The sequence below is a fragment of the Puccinia triticina genome, chromosome 10A (assembly GCF_026914185.1).
Source record: "Puccinia triticina chromosome 10A, complete sequence".
NCBI lineage: Eukaryota > Fungi > Basidiomycota > Pucciniomycetes > Pucciniales > Pucciniaceae > Puccinia > Puccinia triticina.
This window is the reverse complement of record NC_070567.1, coordinates 3,445,093-3,472,000: the sequence shown is the minus strand read 5'-3', so window position 1 is coordinate 3,472,000 and position 26,908 is coordinate 3,445,093. Positions and strand designations below refer to the sequence as shown.

Below are 26,908 nucleotides of genomic sequence, written 5' to 3'. Positions count from 1 at the left end.
TTTATAACAGGCTGTTTGGAGAGCAGACAGTATCATACATGTACACACACCTAGTACACATCTCGATGACCTGTTCAACTGGTTATCCGCAGGAGTAACACCCTCTCGATGACCGGTCATCTGGTCATCGAAAAGGACTTCACCTCTCAATGACCGGTCAACCGGTCATCGAAGAGGACCTAACCTCTGGATGAACGGTTCGGCCGGCCATCCAGAGGAGTTCACCTCTCAATGACTGGTTGATTGGTCATCTAGAGGTCAAGTCCTCTTTGATGAATGGTCCATCAAGAGCGTTCAGCTCTGACCGGCCATCCACAGGAATTCAGCTCTTGATGACCGGTTGATCGGTCATCAAGAGCTAAACTCCTCTTTGATGAACGGTCCATCAGGAACGTCTCTTGGTCCATCAAGAACGTTCACCTCTCTCGATGTCCGGTTGATCGGACATCGAGAGATGAACTCCCCTCGATGACCGGTCAACCGGACATCGAGAGAGCTGAACTCCTCTCAATGACCGGTCAACCGGACATCGAGAGAGCTGAACTCCTCTCAATGACCGGTCAACCGGACATCGAGAGAGCTGAACTCCTCTCAATGACCGGTCAACCGGACATCGAGAGAGCTGAACTCCTCTCCATCATCCGGTCATGGAGAGGAGCCCACCTCTCGATGTCCGATCACCCGGTCATCAAGAGCTGAACTCCTCTGGATGGCCGGTCGAACCGGTCATCTAGAGGAGTTCAGCTCCTGATTGTCGGTTGAACCGGTCGTCCAGAGGGCTTCAGCTCCTGATGACCGGTTGACCGTTCATCGAGAGCTGAACTCCTCTTGATGACCGGTCAACTGGTCATGAGGACACAACCTCTTGATGACCTGTTGACTGGTCATGGAGAGGTGAAGCGGTTGACTGGCCATCAAAGAGGACACAACCTCTTGATGACCGGTCATCCAGACTCCCGAGGTTATGTCCTCTTCGATGACCGGTTGACCGATCATCAAGAGGGTCTGTCCTCTTCAATGACCGGTTGGCCGGTCATCAAGAGGGTGTGTCCTCTTCGATGACCGGTTGAACCAGTCCTCGAGAGGATGTGTCCTCTTTGATGGCCGGTTGAACTGGTCATCGAGAGCATGTGTCCTCTTCGATGACCGGTTGAACCGGTCATCAAGAGGTGAAGTCCTCTGGATGGCCGTTCAGAACGGTCATCCAGAGGTTGTGTCTGGATGGCCGGTCCAACCGGTCATCCAGAGGTTGTGTCCTCTTTGATGATTGGTTGACCAGTCATCAAGGGGTTGTGTCCTTCTCGATGACCAGATGATTGGTCATCGAGAGGTGCAGCTTGATGACTGGGGGGTGAGTACATATGTAGTCACCGATATATCACCCGGAAATAGAGGTCCTGACCTCTATTTCCAAAATGGCGGGGGTGATATTTTTCCGGTGATGTGGGGTAATGCCTTTTACGATATCATTGGCAGCCCCAAACACCAAATAAACAGGTGTGATACCCCGGGCGCCCCCCCGTTATAAATTGCCCAATTTATCACATTAAATCGCGCGGCCAAACGGGGCCAAGTTGTAATTAGGGTTAAAACTGCATGAGGAAACAGAATATGAAGTCAAAAAAAAATTAAACTTTAATGTAAAAAAGATATAGGGTAGTTGAGGTATAAGAAAGTAGAAAAGGCAGACTTTAGGCCAGCTGTGCTGGCTCTAAGGCTGACATTCCTCCTCCCAAATCATTGTATCTCCATTGTGTATTCTTCTGTCCAATCTGCTACAGTGACCAAAAAGGTGTTTGTACGTAAATGTTGAAAATGTTGTGTAAGACTGGCTCCTCCTTGTATAATGGGTTTCACAAGTATGTAACTGTACTGTCACAAGACCTTTGCATAAATGCTTTTGGCATTTCAACAGGCAAATCACACCACAGTATGCTAGAGCTCGCCAGCAACACATTTCTTTTCTTCAGATTTGCATTTGCTCTTTGGCATCTAACATGCCAGGACGGTGCGGCGGATCCTAGAGAATTTCAACCAGTACCCGTTTGGCGGTACCCAGCACCCGCGGGCAGGTACCGCCTGCACTCGCCACGCACCCGCAAGGTGGTGCTGGGTGCCTTTTTTTTGGAAAAAGCGGTGCCGTACCCGGGTACTGCCCCCAAGTACCACTTTCCACCGCCGGGTTAATTGTTATGAGCCGTAGCGCAGACTCACATGTACATAGACTACACGTACATGTCACGGACCATACTCAAGGTTCGAGAGGCTGGAGATCCAAGCCTCTTCCTCATCCTGCAATCTACCATCTTGGATCCAGAACCCCCAGAACCCCAGAACCCAGACTCCATCTTCCTCTCCACAGAACAGACCATACCATATTGCAGGATCTACTTAACAGAGACAAAGACAAAGAACCCAACAGACCAACAAGAATCAGATTGCTCCGACTCCGAAACCCTGAACATCCCGACTCCGAAACCTTGAACATCCCGCTCCGACATCAAAACCTTGAACATCCCGACTCCGAAACCTTGAATATCCCGCTCCGACATCACACAGCAATACAATGGATGCCTCCGAAGCCGCCAAACTCCAACAACAACTGGCGGACATCACCAAGAAGGCTAACGAAGAGGAGGAAAAACGCCGCCAGGCCGAGGCCAAGTTGGAGGACGCACTCCGCACTCCAAACCCACCCCCTCCCCCAACCGCAACCAAGACCCCCAAGATCGCCCAACCCAACAAGTTCAATGGAGACCGCGGAGCGGTGGCGGAGACGTTTGCCCGCCAGGTCGGCATCTATATGACTGTGAACAAGCACTTGTTCCCAACCGACACAACACGAATCCTTTTTGTGTCCTCGTACATGACCGGACCCGCGGGCGTGTGGGCAGCCCCGTTCCTTGACCAGGCAGCAGTGGAACCACCCACCCTGACCTACGCGGAGTTCACGGCGGCCTTCCGGGGCATGTTTTTCGACCCGGAAAAGAAAGCAAAGGCGGAACGAGCCCTCCGAGCACTGAAGCAGACCGGCTCTGTGGCGGACTACACCCACACCTTCGTCCAGCACGCCTCCGCAGCGGGATGGGAAATCCCCACTCTCCTCAGCCAGTACCGCCAAGGTCTGAAGCGGGACATCCAGATGGCGCTCATTGTTTCCCGCACCGCATTTACAACCATAAATGAGGTTGCTACCTTGGCCCTGGAGCTCAACACGGCAATGAGCGGAGCGGCGAGCGGAACGGCGCCGACCAAACCGAAGATTGACCCCGACGCCATGGACCTCTCGGCGTTAAACGGACGGCTATCCGACTCCGAGAAGGCCCGGATGATGCGGGAAGGACTCTGCTTCCGATGTGGAGCGCAGGGCCACATCTCCCGTGACTGTCCGACCAAGAAGGGAAAAGGCCGCGGAAACGCCAGGATTGCGGCAATGGAGGATCAGATCCGACAATTAGTGGAAGGGATGGCGGCAATAGGCGGAGGCGGAACAGCGGATAAAGGCGGAAAAGGCCGGGCCGACTCGTCAAAAAATGGAGGTGCTCAGGAATGAAGGTTGTGCCTTTCCTGAGCACGGCGGAGTTGTCTTGTAGTATTGGTGCTAGTCAAACTTTAACCAGAAATGAAATTGATCCCAGATGTTTCATCTCTTGCACCATCACAACTCCCAGAGCCACACCCCAGAACCCCTTACCCCCTGCCTCCTTTTTGATTGATTCCGGAGCGACCCATGATGTGTTGAGTGAGTCCTACGCCGCCGCGGCGGGATTACTCCGCAACGCCACCCCCTCAAAGCGGATAGTGTCGGGATTCGATGGATCCACATCCCAAGCGGCATATGAGATTGACCTGACCCTGGACGAAGAACCCCGCCCTTCAAAATTCATCATCATCCGACTGAAAGACACGTACGACGGCATCCTTGGGATGCCATGGATCCGCAAACACGGGCACCAAATTGACTGGACCACCCGCACACTCCGCTCCGACCACTCCGACATTGCAGCTGCCTCCGCAGCTTCGTCCACTCCGAAAACATCCTCAACAGAGGGCCAAGGGCCCATGATGGGGAAAGCTAGGATTCGTGACGAGGGGGTGTGTGTTTTACCGCCCCCGCAATGTGAGTTCGATAGACTACCCTCTTCCATACTCCCTGAAACGGCTGGCAAGCTTTTTCTCCCCGTAGATAGTACTCCGCACCCCGACTGGAATCCCGCCCCCCCCCACCTGGAATGGAACCCCGCCAACCCCGCCGACAATTTTGCTACCGCTTTGGCGGTATCGTCCACTCCGCAAACATCCTCAACAGAGGGCCAAGGGCCCATGATGGGGAAAGCTAGGATTTGTGACGAGGGGGTGTGTATTTTACCGCCCCCGCAATGTGAGTCCGATAAAGTTTCTCCGCAATCATTTTCCTAAGCAGCTGGCAAGCCCATTTCTCTCCTAGAACTTTACACTGCAGAGATTAGCGCCGCCAAGACATCGTGGTCGACCTCCGCCCGGCTAGCAGCGGCGGGAAAGGCCGCTATTGCAACACGGACCGTCGAAGAACTTGTCCCGCAGTGCTACCATCGATTCATCAACATGTTCCGGAAATCCAGCGCTAAGAGCCTACCGCCACGAAGAAAGTATGACTTCTGCGTTGACCTAGTCCCCGGAGCCACACCGCAAGCAAGCCGGATCATTCCGCTTTCACCGGCGGAGAACCAGGCACTCGACACACTGATTGCGGAAGGACTGGCCAGCGGAACAATACGGCGGACCACGTCACCATGGGCGGCCCCAGTTCTATTCACCGGAAAGAAGGACGGAAACCTCCGCCCCTGTTTTGACTACCAAAAACTCAACGCACTGACAGTGAAGAACCGCTACCCCCTTCCGCTGACCATGGACCTGGTTGACAGCCTGCTAGACGCCAACACCTTCACGAAGCTGGACCTCCGCAACGCCTACGGAAACCTCCGAGTGGCGGAGGGAGATGAGGATAAGCTAGCGTTCATCTGCAAGGCGGGGCAATTTGCTCCGCTCACCATGCCGTTTGGACCCACAGGAGCACCGGGATACTTTCAATACTTCATGCAGGACATTCTACTTGGACGAATTGGAAAGGACACCGCTGCATACCTGGATGACATTATGGTATACACACAGAAAGGCTCCGATCACACGGCGGCAGTCAACGGAATCCTGGAGACCCTGAGCAAGCATCAATTATGGCTGAAACCGGAGAAATGTAAATTTTCGAAACCGGAGGTGGAATATCTTGGACTCTTAATTGCGTGCAACCGGATTAGAATGGACCCCGCAAAAGTGAAGGCGGTGACGGAGTGGCCCGCACCGCGGAACGTTACGGAACTTCAGCGGTTCATCGGATTCTCCAACTTTTACCGCCGGTTCATTGACCACTTCTCAGGGAAGACCAGACCTCTACACAACCTGACCAAAGCAAAAAACCCCTTTGTCTGGGATGACAAATGTAACTCCGCTTTCGAATGCCTAAAGACCGCCTTTACCTCCGCTCCGATACTTAAGATTGCGGACCCGTACAAGCCCTTTATCCTGGAATGTGACTGCTCCGACTTCGCGCTTGGAGCAGTCTTGTCTCAAGTCTGCAACAAAGACAAAGAACTCCACCCCGTCGCTTACTTATCCCGATCATTGGTGCAGGCGGAGAAGAACTACGAGATCTTTGACAAGGAACTATTGGCCATTGTTGCCGCTTTCAAGGAGTGGCGGCAGTACCTGGAAGGAAACCCGCACCGCCTGACCGCCATTGTTTACACGGACCACCGGAACCTAGAAAGCTTCATGACCACCAAGGAGCTCACTCGGAGACAGGCGCGGTGGGCGGAGACCATGGGTTGCTTTGATTTTGAAATCATCTTCCGCCCGGGCCGCCAAGCCACCAAACCCGATGCCCTATCAAGAAGACCGGACCTAGCCCCCGCCCCTGGTGAAAAACTGACCTTTGGACAGCTGCTGAAGCCCAATAACACCACGGAGCGGACTTTTGCGGAGATATCGGAGTTTGAATCCTGGTTCGAGGACGAATCTATTGACTTGGCGGAGGCGGAGCACTGGTTTGAGGTAGACGTACTGGGGATAGGTGCGGAGCACGGAGCGGAAAATGAACTGGCGATGGCTGATGCGGAGATCATTACAAGAATCAGAGAATTGACCCCACTCAATGCCCAACTGACCGGATGGATAGAATCCTTGAAAACCCCCACAGGAAACCGGAACAGATACACGGAGACTGATGGCATCTTGTATGACAAAGGGCGGATAGTGGTACCGGCGGACCCAGCACTGCGGACCAAGATCTTGAAGAGCCGACACGACACCAAAGCGGCGGGCCACCCAGGCCGATCCCGCACCCTCGCCCTGGTCCGACGGAGTTTTGTGTGGAACGGCCAGAAGAAGTTCGTCAACCAATACGTGGATGGATGTGATTCTTGTCAAAGAGTTAAGGCATCAACGCAATAGCCATTTGGGACACTGGAGCCGCTACCAATTCCGGCGGGGCCGTGGACGGACATCAGCTATGACCTCATCACAGACTTGCCGGAATCCCGCTCCCACGACAGCATACTGACTGTTGTTGACCGTCTGACAAAGATGGCACACTTTATCCCCTGCAGGAAGTCCATGAATGCGGAGCAGTTAGCGGACCTGATGGCGGAACACGTTTGGAAACTCCACGGCACTCCGAAGACTATTGTTTCCGACCGAGGGAGCATTTTCGTATCCCAAATCACGCGGGAATTGGACAACAGACTCCGCATCCGCCTCCAACCATCTACGGCGTACCATCCAAGGACAGACAGACAGTCGGAAATCGCAAACAAAGCGGTGGAGCAATATCTCTGCCATTTTGTGGGCTATCAACAGGACGATTGGGCTCCGCTCCTGGCAACGGCGGAGTTTGCTTACAACAACAACGATCACACGTCAACAGGGGTGTCACCATTCAAGGCAAATTACGGGTTCAACCCATCGTACAGCGGAATTCCATCGGCGGAGCAGTGTGTACCGGCAGTGGCGGAGCGACTCCGCCAGCTTGCGGAGGTACAGGACGAACTGAAGCACTGTCTAGAAGCGGCGCAGGAGGCCATGAAAAGCCAGTTTGACCGCGGAGTGCGGAAAACACCGGAATGGAACAGTGGAGACGAGGTTTGGCTAGATGGGCGCAATATCTCGACAACACGCCCCAGCCCCAAATTGGAACACCGCTGGCTTGGACCATTCCCAATATCTAGCAGAATTTCAACCTCCGCTTACAAACTGAACCTTCCGCTTTCCATGCAGGGAGTCCACCCAGTTTTCCACGTGTCAGTACTCCGCAAACACAAGCCCGACGAGATCGCCCACCGACAGCGGCGGACCCTGGAGCCAGTAACAGTCAACGGCGGAGATGAGTGGGAGGTCGACGGAATACTGGACAGCCGACGGAGAGGGCGGACGACTCAATACCTTGTCAGCTGGCGCGGATTTGGACCGGCGGAGAATTCTTGGGAGCCGGAGGCAAACTTGAAAAACAGCAGAGACCTGGTGGCGGAGTTTAACTTGAAATTTCCGGAGGCGGCGGCCAGGCATCGGAGGATGCGGAGAAGAAAGTGAGAGGGCAAGCTTTTTCCCACTGGGTTTTTTAATGCTGCCCGGGGACAGAATGCAGAGCCAAAAGAGGAGGATTTTTTTATTTTTTTATTTTTTCTCATTGATCAACCAGAAAAGGGGGCGGCTTGGGCATTAAAGGGGGGATAATGTTATGAGCCGTAGCGCGGACTCCGCAGCGCAGACTCACATGTACATAGACTACACGTACATGTCACGGACCATACTCAAGGTTTGAGAGGCTGGAGATCCAAGCCTCTTCCTCATCCTGCAATCTACCATCTTGGATCCGGAACCCCCAGAACCCCAGAACCCAGACTCCATCTTCCTCTCCACAGAACAGACCATAACATAAATCAGGTAAACCTTGGCCCACTTTGAGCTGCCCTTGATGACTGAGACCGGTCATTGGCCAGGACCGGCCATCAAGGACGGTCCCTGGTGCAATCATTGAGGGGAGTTGTTACTCCCCTCAATGAAAAGTGCGTGCTGGCCGTTGGGGGAGCACCCTCAATGACCATGACCAACCTGTTTGATGACCGGAACATGTTGGTCATTGCTGTTCTGGTCATTGAGAGGTCCTCCCCTCAATGACTGACCTGTTCTGGTCATCGAGGGGAGGACCTCTTGATGACACGTCCAATCCGGTCATCAAGGAAACCTCTTGGTGACCTTTTTGATGAAAAAAGCTGGCAGGTACCGCTGGTACCCGCCTTAAAGACCTGTGGTACCCGCCAGGCGCTGCCGGATGCAGTGCCGGGTGCCCTTTTTTGGCAAAAACTGCGCGGGTACCGGCGGTGTAAATGGTACCCAGGTAAGTTTTGAAATTCTCTAGCGGATCCGCACCTCACATCTGCCCGATGTTGCAACGAACTAGGCCAGACAGGACAGTACTTGGGAGGATGGTCAGCTAATTACATACTATGAAGAAAGGAAAAACACTGACCCAGGCCAGACATAACAGTATGCGGAAGGATGATGAAAGAGAGAATTCTGTGCCTGGCCTGCTGACCTAGACTACATACAAGATGAGGTGTTACTGAGTGTGACATGAGAGAAAACAGAAAACAGAAAACAGGCAGGAAAGGAAGAACACTAATGAGAAAGATGTCTTCCAGATCCTTTTTTGGGGCCCTGAGTCCCGGCGCCTTGGGTTGGGGGTTTGAGACCACAGGGCGGCGCTCCCAGGGCCGAAGCAAGGATCTGGGCTGGTTGATTTTCTGTCCACCTGATGCTGTCCCCGGCATCAGGTGGGGCAAAGGTGGAACACTTACATAATGACTATCGAGCCCGCGGCCACTGGACACTGCCTCATGGGTCACTTGGTTGTCTGCGGCCACACTCTGTGCCTTGCCCATGAGTGCCATTTAGATGCTGCTTGGTGGATCACGCCCACCTGCCGCTGTGCTCCCGGTAAAAACACATATTGTCTTTTCCAAGAAGCTTGGACAGAAATTAAAAAAATGTTTTTGAAAATCCTTTGCAAATCACATATCTTTCACATATAATCCGATTTTTGATTTGACAGGTGTCAGATACAGCCCAAGGCTAAATTGAAACCCAGAGCCATCATCCTTGAGAAGATGGTCTTGGAGTAGATTTCATGAAAAACTTAGATCATATTTGGAACCAGAGCTGCTTGTTGACCCCTCCAACCACGGCTCATGGTGATAGACCGCTTTGCTCTGCCCAAACGGAGGGGCCAACTGAGCACCAGACCGTTACACAACCTGCAAAGGACATGAGGGCTGTGGGATACTCCAGCCAAAAGTTAACCTAAAAATCAAAAATAAACCCACACACCAAAAGAAAAAAGATTGGAAAAGGTCCAAACTTCTTGGAAAAGACAATAATTACAAGAAAGTGGGCCCACAAAGCTGTTGTGCTTTCCGCTACACTTGCTGCGCTTTCTGCAGCGTAGCGGCTTCACCATCATCTATGATGATGTACATTTGCCTTGTGAGGTTTTGGTTGGCCTAGTGGCATGCTTTCATAGACGATGACCGGACTGCTAGGAGAGGTCGCCTAGGTCCAAGCACGCGAGCGGTGGAGCAGGCCAGACCGGGGAGTTGTAGAGGAGTCAGGGAGGAGGCCCGTGAACCACACGCGCACTCTACACCCAGGACGACTCAGCTTAATAAATAACCTTAAGCTTCTCCATCCCCGAGCAGAGTTCTCACATCGAAAGCACGTCGGAAGCTCCATCTCTCAGTTTATCTCCTCTTAGATCAACAAATTTTTCGACCACCCACCCACCCATAGAGCTGCAAAGGGCTTTCTACAAGGTGTAGCAGGTGTAGCACTATCCCCCCATCTTGCCGCTGTTGTAGCAGCGGCACCTTGGTTTCCTCTCTGCCCCAGGAGGAGAGACTCTCTAGATCACTGGTCCCCGGCTCAGGAAGCTATTCCATAGCCGTGCCACGTCTGGTGATCAACGGAACCTTAAGAGGTTTCAAGGGAGCTCTCACTTGAGACCCGAACACCGATCCCGGTGAAAACCTACGCTCAAGTAGGAACCACCGGATTTACGGTCAGGACCTCGTTGCCCCCCTGCAACAAGGTCCTGCCCGGAAAAGTGTGCAGGAGAGAAACAAGCGGAGACGGCTTGGATTTGGTTGTTGGTTTAAGTTATCCAGAAATACAAAGCAAGTTCCAAAGAGGATATAGGAGGTTGAAGTTGTTTGCCTAAAATGTGTAGCTTAGTAGTAGTGAATAGTACCATCAATCATTGATGACTTCTTTCCCTTTTTCTAATTTTTTGTCAAAATCTCAATCCCGCGCCCTCACCCAACCCGTCGGCTGTCCACATGCTGCCGGATGATCCAACTACATATGTATGAGGAACAGGATGGAAAACAGTTATGCACACTTTTTACATATGTATGTACACAACTTCATAAATATGATATCATAGAATTTGATTGAAATTTTATGTAGTCGGGCATATTCCAAAGGCAGATCGGCGAGTTTTTTTAGTGTGGCGTAAGGCTGTAGGCTCGCGTTTTATGTACCATCTTCGAATCGAACGACCAAGCGACCCACGGTCCGAAAGCTGGGTCCGAACCCTTCCAAGGCAAGACTCAAGAATGTGCAAGATTGAGAAGAGTCAGGAATACCCTGGAGATGGGGACGCCCGTTGATTATCAGGGTTTGGAACTGGACTCGATCATTTTGAAACCAGGCCCAAGAGCACGGAGCTTCATCGCCGGTAGTTTTGTGTGATGATTTAGTGGTGTCTATGACACATTCCCCTCCGAAGAAGATATCAAAGTCAGGTTTATCCAAAGTGCCCCTTGCCCGAGCGACGCCGCCACTGCTTGGCTGCCAAGACTTCAAGGGCCTGTATGTGTACATCTTCCCTTTATGTACACCTAAATACAATCGATAGGTTCGATGACTTGTTTAGAACTTAAAGATCACCGGTGACGCAAAGCATCTACAAGCAATCATTCAATGAAATCCCTTTCTTTCATGTTCTGGTATGTCACTAGCCGGCCAAAAAATAAAAAATAAAAACAGAACTACAAAGAGATGTGCAAAGATAGTATGTTGTCCTTACCCTCCACAAGTTGAAATTGCCATGAACACGCTGAGTCAGAACAGCACAAAGACTGGGCATTCCAACTTAACTTTGATTGCGCTGGCTTCATGAAGTTTTCTACTGCAACAGACTGCAACGCCCGGAGTTCGAACGGAGGATCCCGCGGACCCCGCGCGGAGCGCTCTAGCGGCTTCATGACCGCTCGCGCCAGACTGTCAGTGCACCCGGCGAGCTGCGAGCCATTCTCCAGGCAATTGGGTTTAGTTGGGAAAATCCATCCTCAAGATTTACTGCGAATGGAAAGACACTCAGTTCAAGAGTACATAACTCACATAACTTAAAAGTACCGTGTTGTCATGCATATGATGCTTGTATATACGCCCTGATTGGATATGATCGAGAAAAACGTGCCCTCCATGCTCCCGTGATAAGCAAAAAACAGCTCCGCATGACCTCTAAATATTCAGTTTCATGCTCAATCCCTATATATAACGGTGCATTGGAGATACATAAATATCACCCGTAGGCGCCGAAGATACATATGTTTATGAACGGAATGCGGCAACGAATGTGCTTGGCATTTACCACGGGTGGTTGGCCTTCAAAATCTGCATCCAGGCTCTATCTAGAAACCAGCACAAAAAGCATTCACATGAGATCAGGATACAGGAAATAAATATTGCATGTTAAATAGTAGACTTTTTGATACAGCCTTGGCAGATCGAGAGCCTGAGACGCTGCGTGTCGGTTGGCAAAATTAAAATGCAGTAGATCGAGACCAGAGAGTAATAATTAGGAGAGGACACAATTTGGCATACAAAAAGTATGTGATAGATGGAAGAATCATTGCACGGAAAGAAAGACACCTAAACGCATCATGAAATATTGATGTCTTGCGGAAATCTTGCCGGCTTAAAGATTAGGACGGTCCCTAACCTGACATAACTCGAGACTTAGGTATTCCTTAGGGGCCAGACAGCATGATGGCTCAGTATGATTTCCACTTTAAACCTGAACCGTCTTCCTCAGCCTTTCACCATGTGCTATGGTGATGGAAAAGAATATTTTACCATACACAAACCAAAAACATTTTTGGAATCCATTAACTCAAAAACAAGGATGTTTCAAAATGGTCTCCAAAAACTTTCTTTGCCCCCGTGGTGTATAATCAGCTAGACAAATTTCATCAAACAGTCACATCTTTAGCAATCAGGGCGTAGTATCAGTTTCCAAGATGGTTAAAAATTCATAATCATCAACCTGGTGCAAGGCGTACCTACTGGAAAGCATCAATACAAATGGAGTGGTTACGGCAAGCATCTAGGAAAACCACAACTCAAATTGCAATTAATTTGCGCTCAAGGGGTTGACTATTTCTCTATGACCTCATGCCTGCTACGCCTGAATCGGCGGACAAAGGTTTAATTTACCTCAAAATTTCAAGCTCAACTTGAATCCTGGAGCAGGCGGAATTGTGATGACCTCTATTGGAATGGAGTAGAGGTTCTCGTGGACGCTGTTTAAGGTTAATGAAAATGCAAGAGCAGAGCTCCAATCAAACTTGGACGGTCGGAAGCAAACATGTGTCTTTGCCGTCTTTACTGCTTGTCCAATGTCCCATGAGGATAATACTCTACCTATAACGGACTGTGCTTTGGCACACTCCTATAGCAGAGTGTGCTTTGTCTGTGAGCCTGAGTCTCTATAGTGACAGCAGGACACAAGAAAAAAGGGGGGCAATATTTGGATTTCTTGGGATAAAGAAATTACAAATATTAGAGAGAGAGAGAGAGAAGGAGAGAGAGAAACTGAGCAGATTCAAGATTGGCAGATATTCAAGGTTATTCTGGTGTTTACTAAATTCCACTGGCAATGCTACCTCCTTAAGGGACTACCGGTCAGCCGGTCATCAAAAGTGTAGCCTCTTCAATGACCGGTCAGCTGGTAGCCTGTTCATCAAGAGTGTAGCCTCTTCAATGACCGGCTGACCGTTCATTGAGAGGTTTTATCCTCTTTGATGACTGGTCAGTCGGTCATCAAGAGGTATCTGACAGGCTGACCGGTCTTTGAGAGGTTTTATCCTCTTCCATGATTGGCTGACCGGTCATTGAGAGGCTTTATCCTCTTCAATGACTGTCTGACTGTTCATTGAGAGGTTTTATCCTCTTCAATGACCGGCTGACCTGCGGGTACCTTTCCAGGTACCAGCCGTCCTCCCCATCAGAATTCTGGACACCTGCACCGGCACCCGGAACCCGCTGGCGGGTACCTTTAGGGCCAAACAGGTACCCGCCAACGAGTACCCATTTGCCATCTCTAGGTGGAGCAGACTTGGAGCATAGCTGGAGCAGGTCTGGCGCAGAAACCAAAGCTGCATCAAGTCACTTGCCATCAAGTGACTAAATTGTTTTCCTGGTGAAAAGCAAAATAGCGGCAAGACCCATTTTTGTCTCTCTTCTTGCGGCTTTTTGCTGAGAATAGCGGATAGCGCACTGCTCCGCTACGTGTTTGACCAATTTCAGTCATACTCAGTCAAAAAGTACGCGCGGCGCGCAGTGAAAGTGCAGAGCACTCCACCCAAAAGCTGCCATCCAAAGATTCATGTCCTCCCCTCGATGTTCTTCTCATTTTTTCCCGCTATTTAGCAAAAATTGGAGTGATTTTCCGCTTTTTCAAGGTCCCGCTAGTTAGCAAATAGTGGAACAATTCTCCACTACGGGCCGCTGAAATAGCTTGCTCAAAATTTACGGTTTTTTTCTTTGAAACCCATTGGCAAAAAGCGTAGCAATCCACCCGCTACTAAAAGCGCTAGCAAAGCGGGCCCAAACCCGCTACGCTTCCGCCGCACGTAGCGTAGCTGGCGGTTTTGATACAAATGTATCCATCTACCTGGGAGTATTCCTCTTGGCGCGCTGGATACAAATTTATCCAGCTCCCTGGGAGGAGTCCCCTGGCGAGCTGGCCAGCTTCCCAGGAGGATTTGGGAGGAGTCCCCTCCGCAAGATTGATAAATATGTATCCAGCTCACCGCAATAAATTCTCCCAGCAAGGTGGAGACTATTACTTGTATCCTCTTGGAAAGGCATCAGTCCTCCTGGCAAGCTGGATACATATGATCCAGCTCGGCAAGGGAGGTCCACCCGGTGAGCTGGAGAGGAGTCCCCTCGCCAAGCTGGATACATGTGTATCCAGCTTGACAAGAGGAATCCTCCCAGCAAGCTGAATTTGTCCAGCTTTCTGGGAGAACTCCACCTCTGAGCTGGATCCACCGGGTCCCGGCCTTGGATCCTCCCGGTGTGGTGGTATAAATAGGCGGGCCGTCAGAAAATGCTCACAAAGCAGCATGGCCGGAAAGCGCGGGCAGCTGAGCTCATCAGAAAGCTTGTGCATTCCTGAGAGAGGAGAAAAGCACGCGTGCTTATATGCTGCTGAGGGAACCTTGAATGTACAACCAAACAAAAGCACGCGGAGGCGGGTGCAGACTGGGTGACTCACACAGGTGCGGGGAACTGGGGTTCAAGCCACGGCCTAGACGTAGATTTAGCTGAGATTTGGAGTAGGACTGCGGCGTATCAAGCGCACGGACGGACTGGTAGCGGCGCGGAGTTAGGTGAACTGGGTCGGCGGAAGCGGATGACGTTGGGGTGGAAGCGCTGGGTAGAGACTAACTCCGGAGGCTAGTCGCGGGGTGCGGGAGAGCAGGCGTCAGAGATTTGCTAGGCTGGGAGGCGATGCAGGTGGAGTTTGTTAGTACGGGAAAGGGGGATGCGGACAACGTTGGCTGGGAATGGAGGACAGCGGGGTGGATAGAGTGGAGGATATGGAATGGGAGGGGATGTTTTTTCTGGGACTATTCTAGCATTCTACTTACTACTCTTACGGTACCAACATTGTAGTAGAGGTTTTCCGTATGTCACTTTACGGATTACAAGCGTGCGGAGAGTTTTTTTACCTACCCTAAAATCATACCTTTTGCAAGTTCTTGCGTGCGGAAGCAGAGCAATTGAAGGCGGATTGTATCAGACTTACAGATGAGTGCTGAAGAGATTTGTATGTTGCAGAGTTTCAGTGTTGACTACCAAACAAGCCCAGAACTGTTCTAGAAAGAAGGCAGACATTCAACTTGAACTATATGTATCCCGCTTTCTATTCAACACCAGGGGTGGGAGGTACCTGGGTACCTCACTGCTTTCTGGCCAAAAACAAGTCCTAATACCGCACCCGGCACTGCTGCGTGGGTGTGTGGCGGGTGCAAGGGGTACCTGCCAAGTGGTGCAGGGTACCCCCCAACAGGTACCAAATGTTCATCTCTACACTATTTTCCTAGGAGTGTGCCACTCAATAAAGCAAACAGGAAAAAAATCAGCCAAAGGTGAATGAGCAAGTGTGAGCTTCCACCCTTTTGGTGGGATGAAAACTTTGAACTGCAATCACAAGCTTTCCTCACAACTTTGAGGATTTCTGGTCAGGGTTTCTTGAAGATCTACATGAAGCTGTTCATCCTACCCAATCTCTGAAGGAGTAAGTAATCTTGTTATTTTAAAATGATCCTTATAAAATCAAATTTTAAATTTCTTTACACTGGCACAAGTCACTAGAAGAAAAATTCACACAAGTGCCACCAGTTGACCTGTGTAAATTCCATTCTAGCTCTGCTCAAGCAAACATCAGTTTTTTTGCGCAGTCACTGTGCATTGAAGGTTGGCCAAAAATCTTCCAAATTTCCTTTTGAACCCATGTGTCCCCTGGTACACCTCTGATTTCCTCACAGCCTCTGGAACCTTTAGAATCAAAATTTGTTTCTACATATTATCATGTTTTGAAAATAACACACCAGGGGGAATTTGTGGAACTCTCTAGAGAGTGCCAAGCCGTATTTTATTTTGGGAAAGCTCATTGATGTCAACTGTGTGAGCATGTGTTATGTTCAATTAAGGCTGATCATAGATCCACTCCATGGTGTACACACTGGCAATTCAGTGGAGGGTACCTCCACCTGATGCTTGGTAAACCCTTGGATTCTACACTTATTTATGTGTATCAGCCATCAAGTTGAGACACCCTCCACTCAATGATTGGGGTGTACAGCGGACATACCCTCCACTTTATGACTGTTGGACAACCATTGAGTGGAGGGTGTGTCCACTAAATTCACATATGCTCATTACCAGCTATCAAGTGAAGACATCCTCCACTTGATGACCGGTGGTGAATGCCATTGAGTGGAGGGATTCTGCACTCAATGACTGGTGTGTACCGGAAATTGAGTGGAGGAGTTGATGGTTGTCTACCAGCCATTGAGTGGAAACACCCTCCAATTGATGTAGAGATGGCAGCAGGTACCTGTTGTCTGATTTTGATAAAACTGCTTCCAAGTGCTTGTTATTAAAGAACATCAATAGGTAACACTTTCATCTCATGAAGTACAATTTGGACTTGAGGAAGACACTCAGCTAAATGTCTAGGAAGACACACATAAAAGTACAGATGCCAAATACCTGCGCACAGGTACCTGTCAACAGGTATACCTGTTGGCAGGTACCTGTACAACATTATTTGACTTCTTTAATCTTACTTGTTCTGGCCTATCCAGCTAGCTGAGTGTTTTCCTCAAGTCCAAGTGGTACTTGATGGACTGAAGCTGTTACATATTGATTTTAGTTAATCACAAGTACTTGGAAGCAGATTCATTAAAATCAGTAAAATCAGACAGCAGGTACCTGATGCCATCTCTGAATTGATGACAGGTTGGGAATAACCCGCCTCAATGACCAGCACTACACCACAGGTGCATGTCAACGTCAACCAACCACACGTCTCGCCTGCCAACCCGCCTCCCTCCGACCCAGCCAAAAGCCTGGGAATTCCGGCTTTTGGTTGACATCAAATTTGCATACTTGTATCCAAAGGGGTGGGGAGGTCAAGCGGTTGAGGCATGTATCCCCGGCAGTCCGTTGCAAAACCGCCTGCAAGAGATGAATATCTCAGGGCCATGCAATGAATGTGTGAGATCTGCAGGCCACTTTTTCTCAGCAAAAAAGGAGGTCCCAAAGGGACTTGAACCCCTGTCTGACAACACCAGGTCCCCCAACAGGTTATATTAACCACTCACCCACATTTTTTGTTGTTGGAGAGGACCACAATTGATATTTACACCACATATTGGTCACATTTATTTCAAAGTCTTTCATTTTGATTTTCAGGACAATTTTTCTCAAACTCTTTGCTAATTAAGATGAGCTTTGAGCTGTTTGAGAAATGTGTTTGGAGAACAAGTCCTGACGTCAATTCGGCGGCTAAAAATGTGTCATCCTAACTGGTGGGCCTCCCTACGACAGCAGGCAGGTTTTTTTGGCCTGCCTGTCAGGCCAACTCTCCAGCAAGGTCAACCTGCCGAGTTGTATTGCTAGTCAACTGTAGGCAGGTTGACCTTGACACCATTGTTGGTCAGAGTGCCAACAAACACGGGGGCCAGCCGTTGGTTGGGTCGCCCAAAGTATGGGAGGGTCAAACCAACCGGTCCCCACCTGGCAGTTGCCCGGCGGGGCTCTGGTTGGGTGACCTGGCTGACCCAAGAGTCACCCCGCCGCAAGGCTGACTGCATGGCTTGCAGCGGTCCAACAATCAATTCAACCAACCGCGGGACAACCACAGCCGCGTCAACCCAACCCAGAGGTCAGGTTGACTTTATGTTGACGATGGCTGTCAAGTTGACGGCCCGAGGGAGCCAAAATTCCCCCTTTGGTGTACATGGGAGTCATTGAGCCTTGCCTTTCCATGTTTGACGGAGGGGTATGTACTTTACATTGCGCTGGGAGAGTCCCGACTTGATGAACAGTACATACCGTCCATCCAGCTGCGCTTTTCCGAGCTAGGTGGCCAGTATATATGCCTACCCTGCTTGGAAAGGTTGGCTCAATGACCAGAATGTGCTGGTAATTGGGCTAGGGCTTCCCTGGCTTGATGACCAGGTGCTGGCCATTGTCTTCGAGTTCAGAGACGCCGCAGATTGATGACTGGGGCATTATGGCCGTCAAGTGCGGCCTCTCCCCACTTGATGACCAGTTTGTGCTGGCCATCAAGTTTTAGGAGGCCTAGATTGATGACCAGAACTTACTGGTCATTGATCTTGGGTTTTCCAAGTTTTGTAGGCAGCACATACTGGTCATTGGGGCTGGGAAAGCCAGGCTCCATGACCAGTATGTGTTTTACTTTGAGGTTGGGGGCTTTCCCAGCTTGATGAGAGCAAGCAGGGCTTGGCAAGTCTGGATACATCGGCACCTTGCAAATTTCCTCCCTGATGTTTTGCCAAACATGACAGTGGATATTGCAAAAAAAAGCAACACTTCCTGGGGGCACACGGGGATGCAGAGCTGATCTCTGTCGTCCCTCTGCAGCCGCTGTTGACTTATGCCCACCTTGAAACTCCCTGATGTTTTTTGTGCTTTTCACCACATATACATGGGTGCAAATACTCCTCCTCCAATGTGAATTATGTTGATTGGTCTGGATAAAGCAGGTACTACTACAAAGTGCATCAGTGTTATCTAATAACTGGGCTACTATGTACCATGTCATAATAGCAATCAACACCATGTTGTTGCACAATGCCCATTGACATGATGGTACCTGTGATGATAGCATGCTACCAGCAGTGGGCAGATACGTTACCCATCTGGGTAACGCTGCCCGTAACGTAACTAATTACGTTACGTTATCGCCTATTTACGGATAACTGGGGGAGCAAGTACGTTACCCAATTCAAATATGGGGGTAACGCAGGACCAGTTACAATAACGGGTATCGTAACTGTAGTACATACTTGTTATCCAGTGCCTTGAACAATGTGATTTAGTCGAGTCAGCACGGGTCAGTCTGGTGCCTTCTGCCTCTGCTGCGCTCCACGCGTTCGATTCCCCACTTTGTCGCTCATTAATCAAGGTTTTTTGGGCCCCGGTTCCCACCGGGACCATAAAAGCGCTGTATTTTAAGTTACGGGTATCGTAACGCGCCAAATTTGAGTTACGGGTGCAGTAATCACCACACCGGTACGTTATCGGGGCTGTAAAAACTCGCATAGGAAATTTAGTTACAGTACGTTACTTTACTTGCATAGTGGGGTTACGTTATCTAAAACAAAGCAAATTGGATATTCAAAAAAGTTACGGTATCCAAAATGACCACTGTAACGTACCGTAACGTATCTGCCCACCGCTGATGCTACCTGTAGGAACAAATTGGCAGAAAAATTTAAGGAAAAGATGTGAAGATAATCAATCTACAAGACAAAAGGTGTTACCCATTCTGGGATGTGCATGGACATTTCAGAATTCACTGTTCACCTTGTATTTCTGAGACCAGTTTCTGAATTTTTTTGCCTGCTGGTTCCATGATCACTGAAATATTGATGAACCTGTTAATATCCACCAATCTACCCACTTTCTCTTGAGAAACTTGATCAATTTCACAACTAGCCACATTTTTTAGTCAGGTGGAGGTAAAACTATGAAAATTTTGCAATGTGTATATTTCTCATATGCCAGGTGTGGTACAAAAATAACAGCTGATGACACTTCAAACTTTACCTTTCATGAGTATTCCATCCTTTGTTAAACATGGTAGGGAAAACAGCCCCTGGTATTGTTCACATTTCACTGCATTGCAATGTGGAAAGTTATAAGTTACACATCTTTTCCCATTTTTGGCACTGTTTGATACTCAAAGAATAGAAATTTGGTTTTAACATCACTTACCTCCCAATTTGTCACAGGAATAGGCATGAAATAAACATTCCAGAAGGATTCATCTACCACTTGGTTGAGAATTTGCAGTTGCTACATTTTAGAAGTTTTTTGCACAATCTCATTTTACATGTGTTTTGAATGAAAGAAATCAGCTCTCCAAAATATTCCTTGTCACTTAGTCAAGGATATTTTTAGCATGAGTAAATGCTTGGCACCACATCTTGTGCATTGAAGTTAACATCCAGAATGTGATCAAGATGGACCAGAAAACCAATTTCACAAGGGAGATTTTCATGTGTTGGCATTGAGGAAGATCAGTTGGAAACAACTTCACTTAAATTTATGCTTGGATTGAGAAGAAAGTTTAGCAAAGGGTTACAGTTGACATTGAACTCACATCAGTCCATTTGACTGATAAAATTAAAGTCTGGCACTCTCTAGAGAGTGCCACACATTCCCCCCTGGCAGCATTGGGTAGTTACAATACGCTACGATAACTGCCGTTATCTGTGTAGCGTAACGCTTGCTGTTACTGCGCTCAGGCTTTAGCGCACTGGTAACAACCAGTTTTAACCCCAGGCCCGTATCGTAACGGGGCTGATTTTTTTGGTGTGTTAATTGTGTTACTAGTAGCGTAACACATTAACCACCAGTTAACGGGATAAAGAGGGGCAAATGACCCCCTCTGGATCATATATAGTCCAATATCTGCCCCTCCGTGCGGGCAGATATTGTAACGGATGTCAAAGATTGAACATCCTGGGTGTGCAATATTGTAACGCACTTTGTTTACGGTTAACGGTAACGGTAACAAGAGAAAAAACGTTACGATATTGGTACGTTAACAATAACCGTACCGTACCTACCCACCGTTGCCCCTGTTGACAGCTACCCCCATCCCTTGGAAAAAAATTGTTTGTAAAAAATTCACCCAAGAGTCTTTATCCTGCCCAATGTTCCCCAGATAGCCTGCCCAGCCTAAACACATGAAAATAAGATTTGACATATCTCCAGTGGTAATTCTGTATTGACAAGAGACCTGTAATTCTTAATTCAATACTGAACAAACCAGTGAGAGTGTGTCCAACCTTGACCTTTGGATAATCTGATGGCTTCATCACATTGCTCAAGACAACCCCTCACAGGAATGGCTGCTGAGCAGTGAGTTTGTGAAAAACTTGATTGAAAAAATATGTACAAGAAATCTGAGAATCAGGGCTACAACATGGCATACATAGGTGGCTTTGAATTTTATGCTGAGAGAAATGAGTACATACAAAAGATGTAAACACAAGAATCATGGTTTTCTGTGGGAATGTCCCTCAGTCTCAGGCAAAGAATGGGACTTTAGTCCTAAGCCTCTCCTTCAGAGACGCTTTGCGCCTTCTCCGAGAGGCTTAGTTAAGCTCGCTGAAGAGTACGGCCGCGCGGTCGTGGCGCCACGGCCTTGTTGAATTAGCCCTGCGGTGTTGCGGCTGTGGTTGTTTGTCCTTGTGTCTCTGTTTGAGGTGCCATTACAAGGCATCCTCTCTCTTGTAGGGGGTTTTCCCCCAGTTCCTTTTCATATTCCGGCCATTTGCCAGTTTCCTCTCATCTTGTGCACGAATCCGCTGAGCCTCTGCATCCTGAAAAGCCCCGCTTCAGATCCAGAAATATCCGCCCATATCCGCAGGTTTCTGAACCTCGGGTTTCAGATATCTGGCTTGATCCGCGGTCCCTCGACAGATATCCCGGATTATGTACTGGATATCCCATGCGGGATACATACTGGCTGAGGGTTGAAGTGTGTACATCATCTCATGATATTCGCTTTAAATAACCTTCTGCCGGCGTCATGCTTTCAAACGTGGGTGAGCTCAGATAGGCTCAGATCAGCTTGTGGTAATAACTTTCCACCAACTCTTTCAGCGATTGCGTATAGGCTTTCCCCTCTCAGATTATAACTCCACGCTACTTACCCTGTGGTTACTTCAGCTACTCCCGGTGGGTTTTATCTTTAGCTCGTTACTTTAATCTGACGGAAGCCTGACCTCACTTCCTTTCAACAGAGACTCTCCCCTTCCGCTCGGCTTTGCATCCATCTTAATTTCCTCTCTCTTTTTTACGTGACAAGAAATATCATCATCATGTCTAGGATACACAGGCTGGGCCGATAGTCAATATTTTCTATCCTTAATTTCATGCATGACCATTTTGTTTCCTTTTTTCTCTTTTTATCATGAAGGCATCTTCATCATCAGCCTACCAACCTCCTGAATTTTTTTTTGGTCGGAAACTGGCGGAATTAAAGTGCTGGTGTTGATTATAGCTTTGTCGCTGCTTATAGCTCTACTGACCCCCAATCCGGTCTTTAGCTCGGCTTGATCCCCCGCTTCACCAAGAAAAACGATGCCAGCTACATACTCAGCTTACCATTACTTCCGTAAGTCCCCTCGGGGCAATCTTCTTCTCTGGACTTCCTTGTGGGCTTTTTTTTGAACAATCATCTTACCTGAGTCCTTGGCGTGTCTACATCAATCCTCTTCAGTGCCATCGTGTACCTCCTCCACTTCGGCATAGCTCTTCTCCCTCGAGCTATTTACAAGAATCATAAACCGATTGCTCAGGTGTGGTTCCCTTCTACGACAATCTCCTATCTTTTCTTGATAGCTTTTCCGAGTATCTCCAGAAAATTACTGGCATTTTTCCTCGCCAACCTCCTCCCTCGCCCCTTACTTTTTCTTCCGGCGATTCATGATTTTGTTCTATTGATTGATTCTATCCATCGACTCAACTCTCCACACACACTCTCATCTCAGCGCCGTGTTCTGCATCTCGTCTCTGAAGAAGACGGGTCTCTGAAAACTGAAAGAGTCGCGATCTCATCTGATTGAATTGTGTTTTTGCCTTCATATTCAGGATCCCACGTACCACCTCCACATCTTGCCCCTTCTCGTGTTTGGTAGGCTTTGTAGTCACTCAGCGATTTTCAACCCGCCAGACAGGTCATTCGTTGGAACGATAAACCCAGCAGCCACAAAAGTCATAGACACGATCGACTGAGTCAACAATTGAAATTGAAGGCAGATCAAGAACTCGGTCCTTAGCTCATTTTTTTTCTTCCATATTTCTGGCCATCTTCATCAATCCTATATATACATTTTCCTGCCAGAGAAGACAAAGCCACCACCAAACTTTCTTTTCTGCCTTTCTCCACTGAATCAGATATACCATCATACACATATACATATTTATATCTTCACCTCAAACATATATATGTCAATCATGGATTCACATCCACATCCCAGCCTCGCGCGCGGTAACGCCGCGCCTGGATCCAACCTCTTCGACCATGAAGCCAACAACAAACCAGTGATCGTTAATGCTTCGGCGGCATCGTCAAGCGCTGAGAATGCTAGTCAATCGCCTTCGGCATCGCATTCGCATCAACACCACCACCAACATCCTAATCATCCTCACCATCAGTTTGTAGATCCATCACCAGTTTATCATCATCCATTCAGGACCATCACTCCGAACTCAGCCGAAAGTAATAATAAAATATTGGATCCTCAACCTCAATCGAAATCCACCACTCCCACCAACCAGCAGCAGTCAGTCCAATTTCCTACTCTCCTCGTTCATTTTTTTTTGTTTATTGGTCCTCAATCCACCGATTTCAAGGCTTTTTGGGGCGATGTTTCATCCCCGCAAAGTGCGGCCAGCTCCTGAGCTACCCCAGTGTGGCAAAGTTTGATTAGCAGAGCCCAGGTGCTCTCATTTCGAGGTAGAAATCACCTCCGGTGGGATTAAGTGTGTGTTTTGGTGAACATAATGAGTTTTGGCCTGTTGTGGCCGATCACCGAATGTTAAACTTTGAAATGCTGCAAATTTTCGATCAGATTGATGGCCGGACCATCTCCATGGATGTCCATGTTGTAAGGCCAGAAGTTTAACTCTGGTTTATCTGTTTCTGAAAATGGCGGCTGCTTTGACAAGTGAAGAGAACGGCTCTGGTTGTGCGGCTCCTGAGTGGCATTATTATGAACACAACAACTTCCCGTTGGGCTGCTTTTTCATAGAGCCCGGTTTGAGCCGCAGGCCAGGGCCAGGGCAGCAACAGCACTCATTCATTTCGAGTTCTTATTATCTCCTGAATGAATGTAATTTAATTGATATCTTGGAGTGTCCGTTATTGATTTACTGACCTTTGGATCTCCATTTTTGGTTGCGTCTGCGAATCAAATGCTCAATTAGAACCCAATCGAGGCCAAACTCGGGTATGTTTTTGGTGGTTCTGCTTTATCTTTAGGGATCAACCTGAGCCCTTACTCCACATCATGGGATGGGGCCGCGAGGGTTGATGTTGCCACAGATTAACGAAACAAGCCTCTGATAACCAAAAATTGCTATTTCAGGCTCAACCTCCGAGTGGTCTGCGTCCGGCATTACTCTGCCCCCGGGTTCTCACCCTGCACCAGGCCGCCGACCGTTCAGTACAAGCGCGAACCTCGAAGGCTCGGCCCCTAGGGACCCGCCACCGCCCTCCAGTGGTGCCGGTACAGGCTACCCTTCTCCGACGGCGACGTCCACTTCTCGCCGGAGCAGCTCCAATGCTAATGCTAATCCAAGTCCAAATCAGACCGACTTGATCACTTCGGCTCTTACTACCACCGCACCATCTGCGGCCCCTGCGTACTATCAAACTCATCCAGGACAAGATCCCGCCAGTCTGGCCGTGATCGCTGCCATCGACTGCACCGGCTTGGACGTTCGTCCCATGTAGTTGAGTAAAATCATCATTTTTCGCAGATGCCAGCAAAATCACGGTTCTCTTAATATCTTGGCCATCAACTTTGCCTGTGCGGGAAACTATTCCAAGCATATCATCATATACGAGCTAGCATTATATTACGTAGCCCTTTGAACGATTTCTGTCCACTAAATGATGTTTTCAGAGGGTCTTTCATTGCCCTTCGTTTTCCTTACAACAGTTTTCTTTTCTGTGGGATATAATTTTCCCGATCAGTGGCATCCTTACATTGTGTGGATTGAGTTTCGGAAGCTTTGACGATCATCATCTACATCTTCCTCCCCGCTAGATTCGTGAACATAGATTAGCATTGATAGCCCCGTTACTAGTGCTCCAATTATAGCAAGTCTTAGTGAACTGACTTTTTGTTTGGAAACATCACTCGTAACCAGCGCAAGTGAAGATTCGCGACAAACCCCAGGTCAACATCAAAATCAATCTCGCAACGAGAGCCATACCCCAAGTCACACAAGAGGTACACAAGCATCTTCCATCTTAGCTTTTCTCTTCAAAGCGGCATTCGGAGTCATTTTGCACAAGTTTTTGGCTTACAGCTGTTTGGTTATTTTTTCATTCGACATGCTCGATCTTGTCTTTCAAGTCCCGAGCTCTGAAGAAATGAGAGGGCCGTATTACGCGCCGGCTACAGGTACCCATTATAGTCCACCCAGCTCGGGAATACTCCCCAGTCATTATCCCCACCTCGCCTCACCAATTACGCCGCAAACAGGGCCACGCCGACCGGCAAGTTCCGTGACTTCCGCTAGTAGCTACAGCCCTTACTCCAACCTTTCAGTACAGGTGCCGCTGGGTTCCAACTATGGACATCATCAACACGCTCAACACTCAGATGGACCTGTTCTGCCGGGTTGGACCCCGTCCGTTGACTCCGTCAGAGATTCGGTTAACCCTTACGCTCGACCTGGTCGCCAACCTTCCGGACCTCTCACTGGTCATCATGCTCCCTCATCAACACCTTTCGCGCATTCTATAAGGAACGGTCAGTTGATGAGTTCACCACATTATCCGAGTAACACCAATGCTGCACACCACCATCAACCGGGTACTATGCAATACAATGCACAAGGAAGACCTTTGGCTTACATGTCAGTTTGATCTAGTCCCTAATTATCGGGAATAGAATTTGGCGACACAAGCTGATTATTCTGTCCTGTGGTCGATGTGATTGAATTATTTGCGGGAATAAAGGTGTAATACTTGTGAGTGCGAGTTGCAGCTAATTCATTTTCTCCTTGGCTATTACTAAGCATCGTTTGCTACTGCTTTCACCTCCGATTGTCATCACTCAAAAAGGCCTAAGAGCGTTTGACCGTCCGAGTGCCCTCCAGATTCATGAAAGAAGCCATACGGTAAGTTTTTTTTTGCGAAATTTTTGTTGATTTTCTCGCGCTGATATGGTTTCTGTCCATTTTGGGGTTTAATAAATAGGGTGAAAGACGTAAGATTACCTACCACCTGCTCTTTTACATTGTTTATTGGTCTGAAAAACTGATGTGTTTTTACAGCATTTCCTTGTCCTTGGAACGGTTGTGTGAAACGTTTCACTACTCATGTAAGAGTTAATTTTCACCTGCACACTCACAATATCCTGAGGAACCAACATTGATTATTTTGCGGGGAAAAAACTTAGGGCAATATGGTCAAACATAGTCGGGTCTGCCCATTCAGAGAACCTGAAGATTGAACTCCTTCGAGTCGACAAGACGAACACTTCAAAGACTGAAATAAAGATACCGTATAATATTTATGCAGAATACTTCGTTTTGAACTTTGTACACACGGACAATTACAAATATGACCCAAAACAACTCGTAATCCCATTAACATTCTAGATCTGCCTGCTCAATCCTAGTTCCTGTGCTTCTTCCGTTCTTTTTCTCAGTATTAATATCAAATCGTTCCATCCATTCAAATAGCAGAAACCAAAAACAATGCAGAAAGAATCAAGACTAGATGTTCAGAGCATAGTATTAGGAGAAAATTAAACTAACAGATTAATAACATTTGGCAGCATTTAAAACCCCTTCCTTTGAAACGGGGATGTATACAATATGCGTTCAAATTACTATTCTTTTTCAAAATCTTCAGATGACTGATACATGTATACACTCACGATACCATCTAGAACTTTACAACACTGATCCATATAATCAATCCTCCAGACTGTATTTCCTTATCAAAAGTAAATTGACTTGT

At 48.4% G+C, this 26,908-nt stretch overlaps 1 protein-coding gene across 1 annotated transcript; it reads left to right on the top strand.

Moving 5' to 3' along the window:
- Positions 1-23,154: 23,154 nt before the first annotated feature.
- On the top strand, positions 23,155-26,396 carry PtA15_10A329 (uncharacterized protein; the record flags this gene model as incomplete). Its single annotated transcript, XM_053160493.1, has 10 exons — positions 23,155-23,492; positions 24,136-24,158; positions 24,297-24,663; positions 25,084-25,166; positions 25,293-25,797; positions 25,901-25,911; positions 26,006-26,061; positions 26,141-26,150; positions 26,218-26,264; positions 26,343-26,396. The coding sequence occupies 10 exons, from the start codon at positions 23,155-23,157 to the stop codon at positions 26,394-26,396; spliced, it is 1,494 nt and encodes a 497-aa protein (XP_053024462.1).
- Positions 26,397-26,908: the final 512 nt, after the last annotated feature.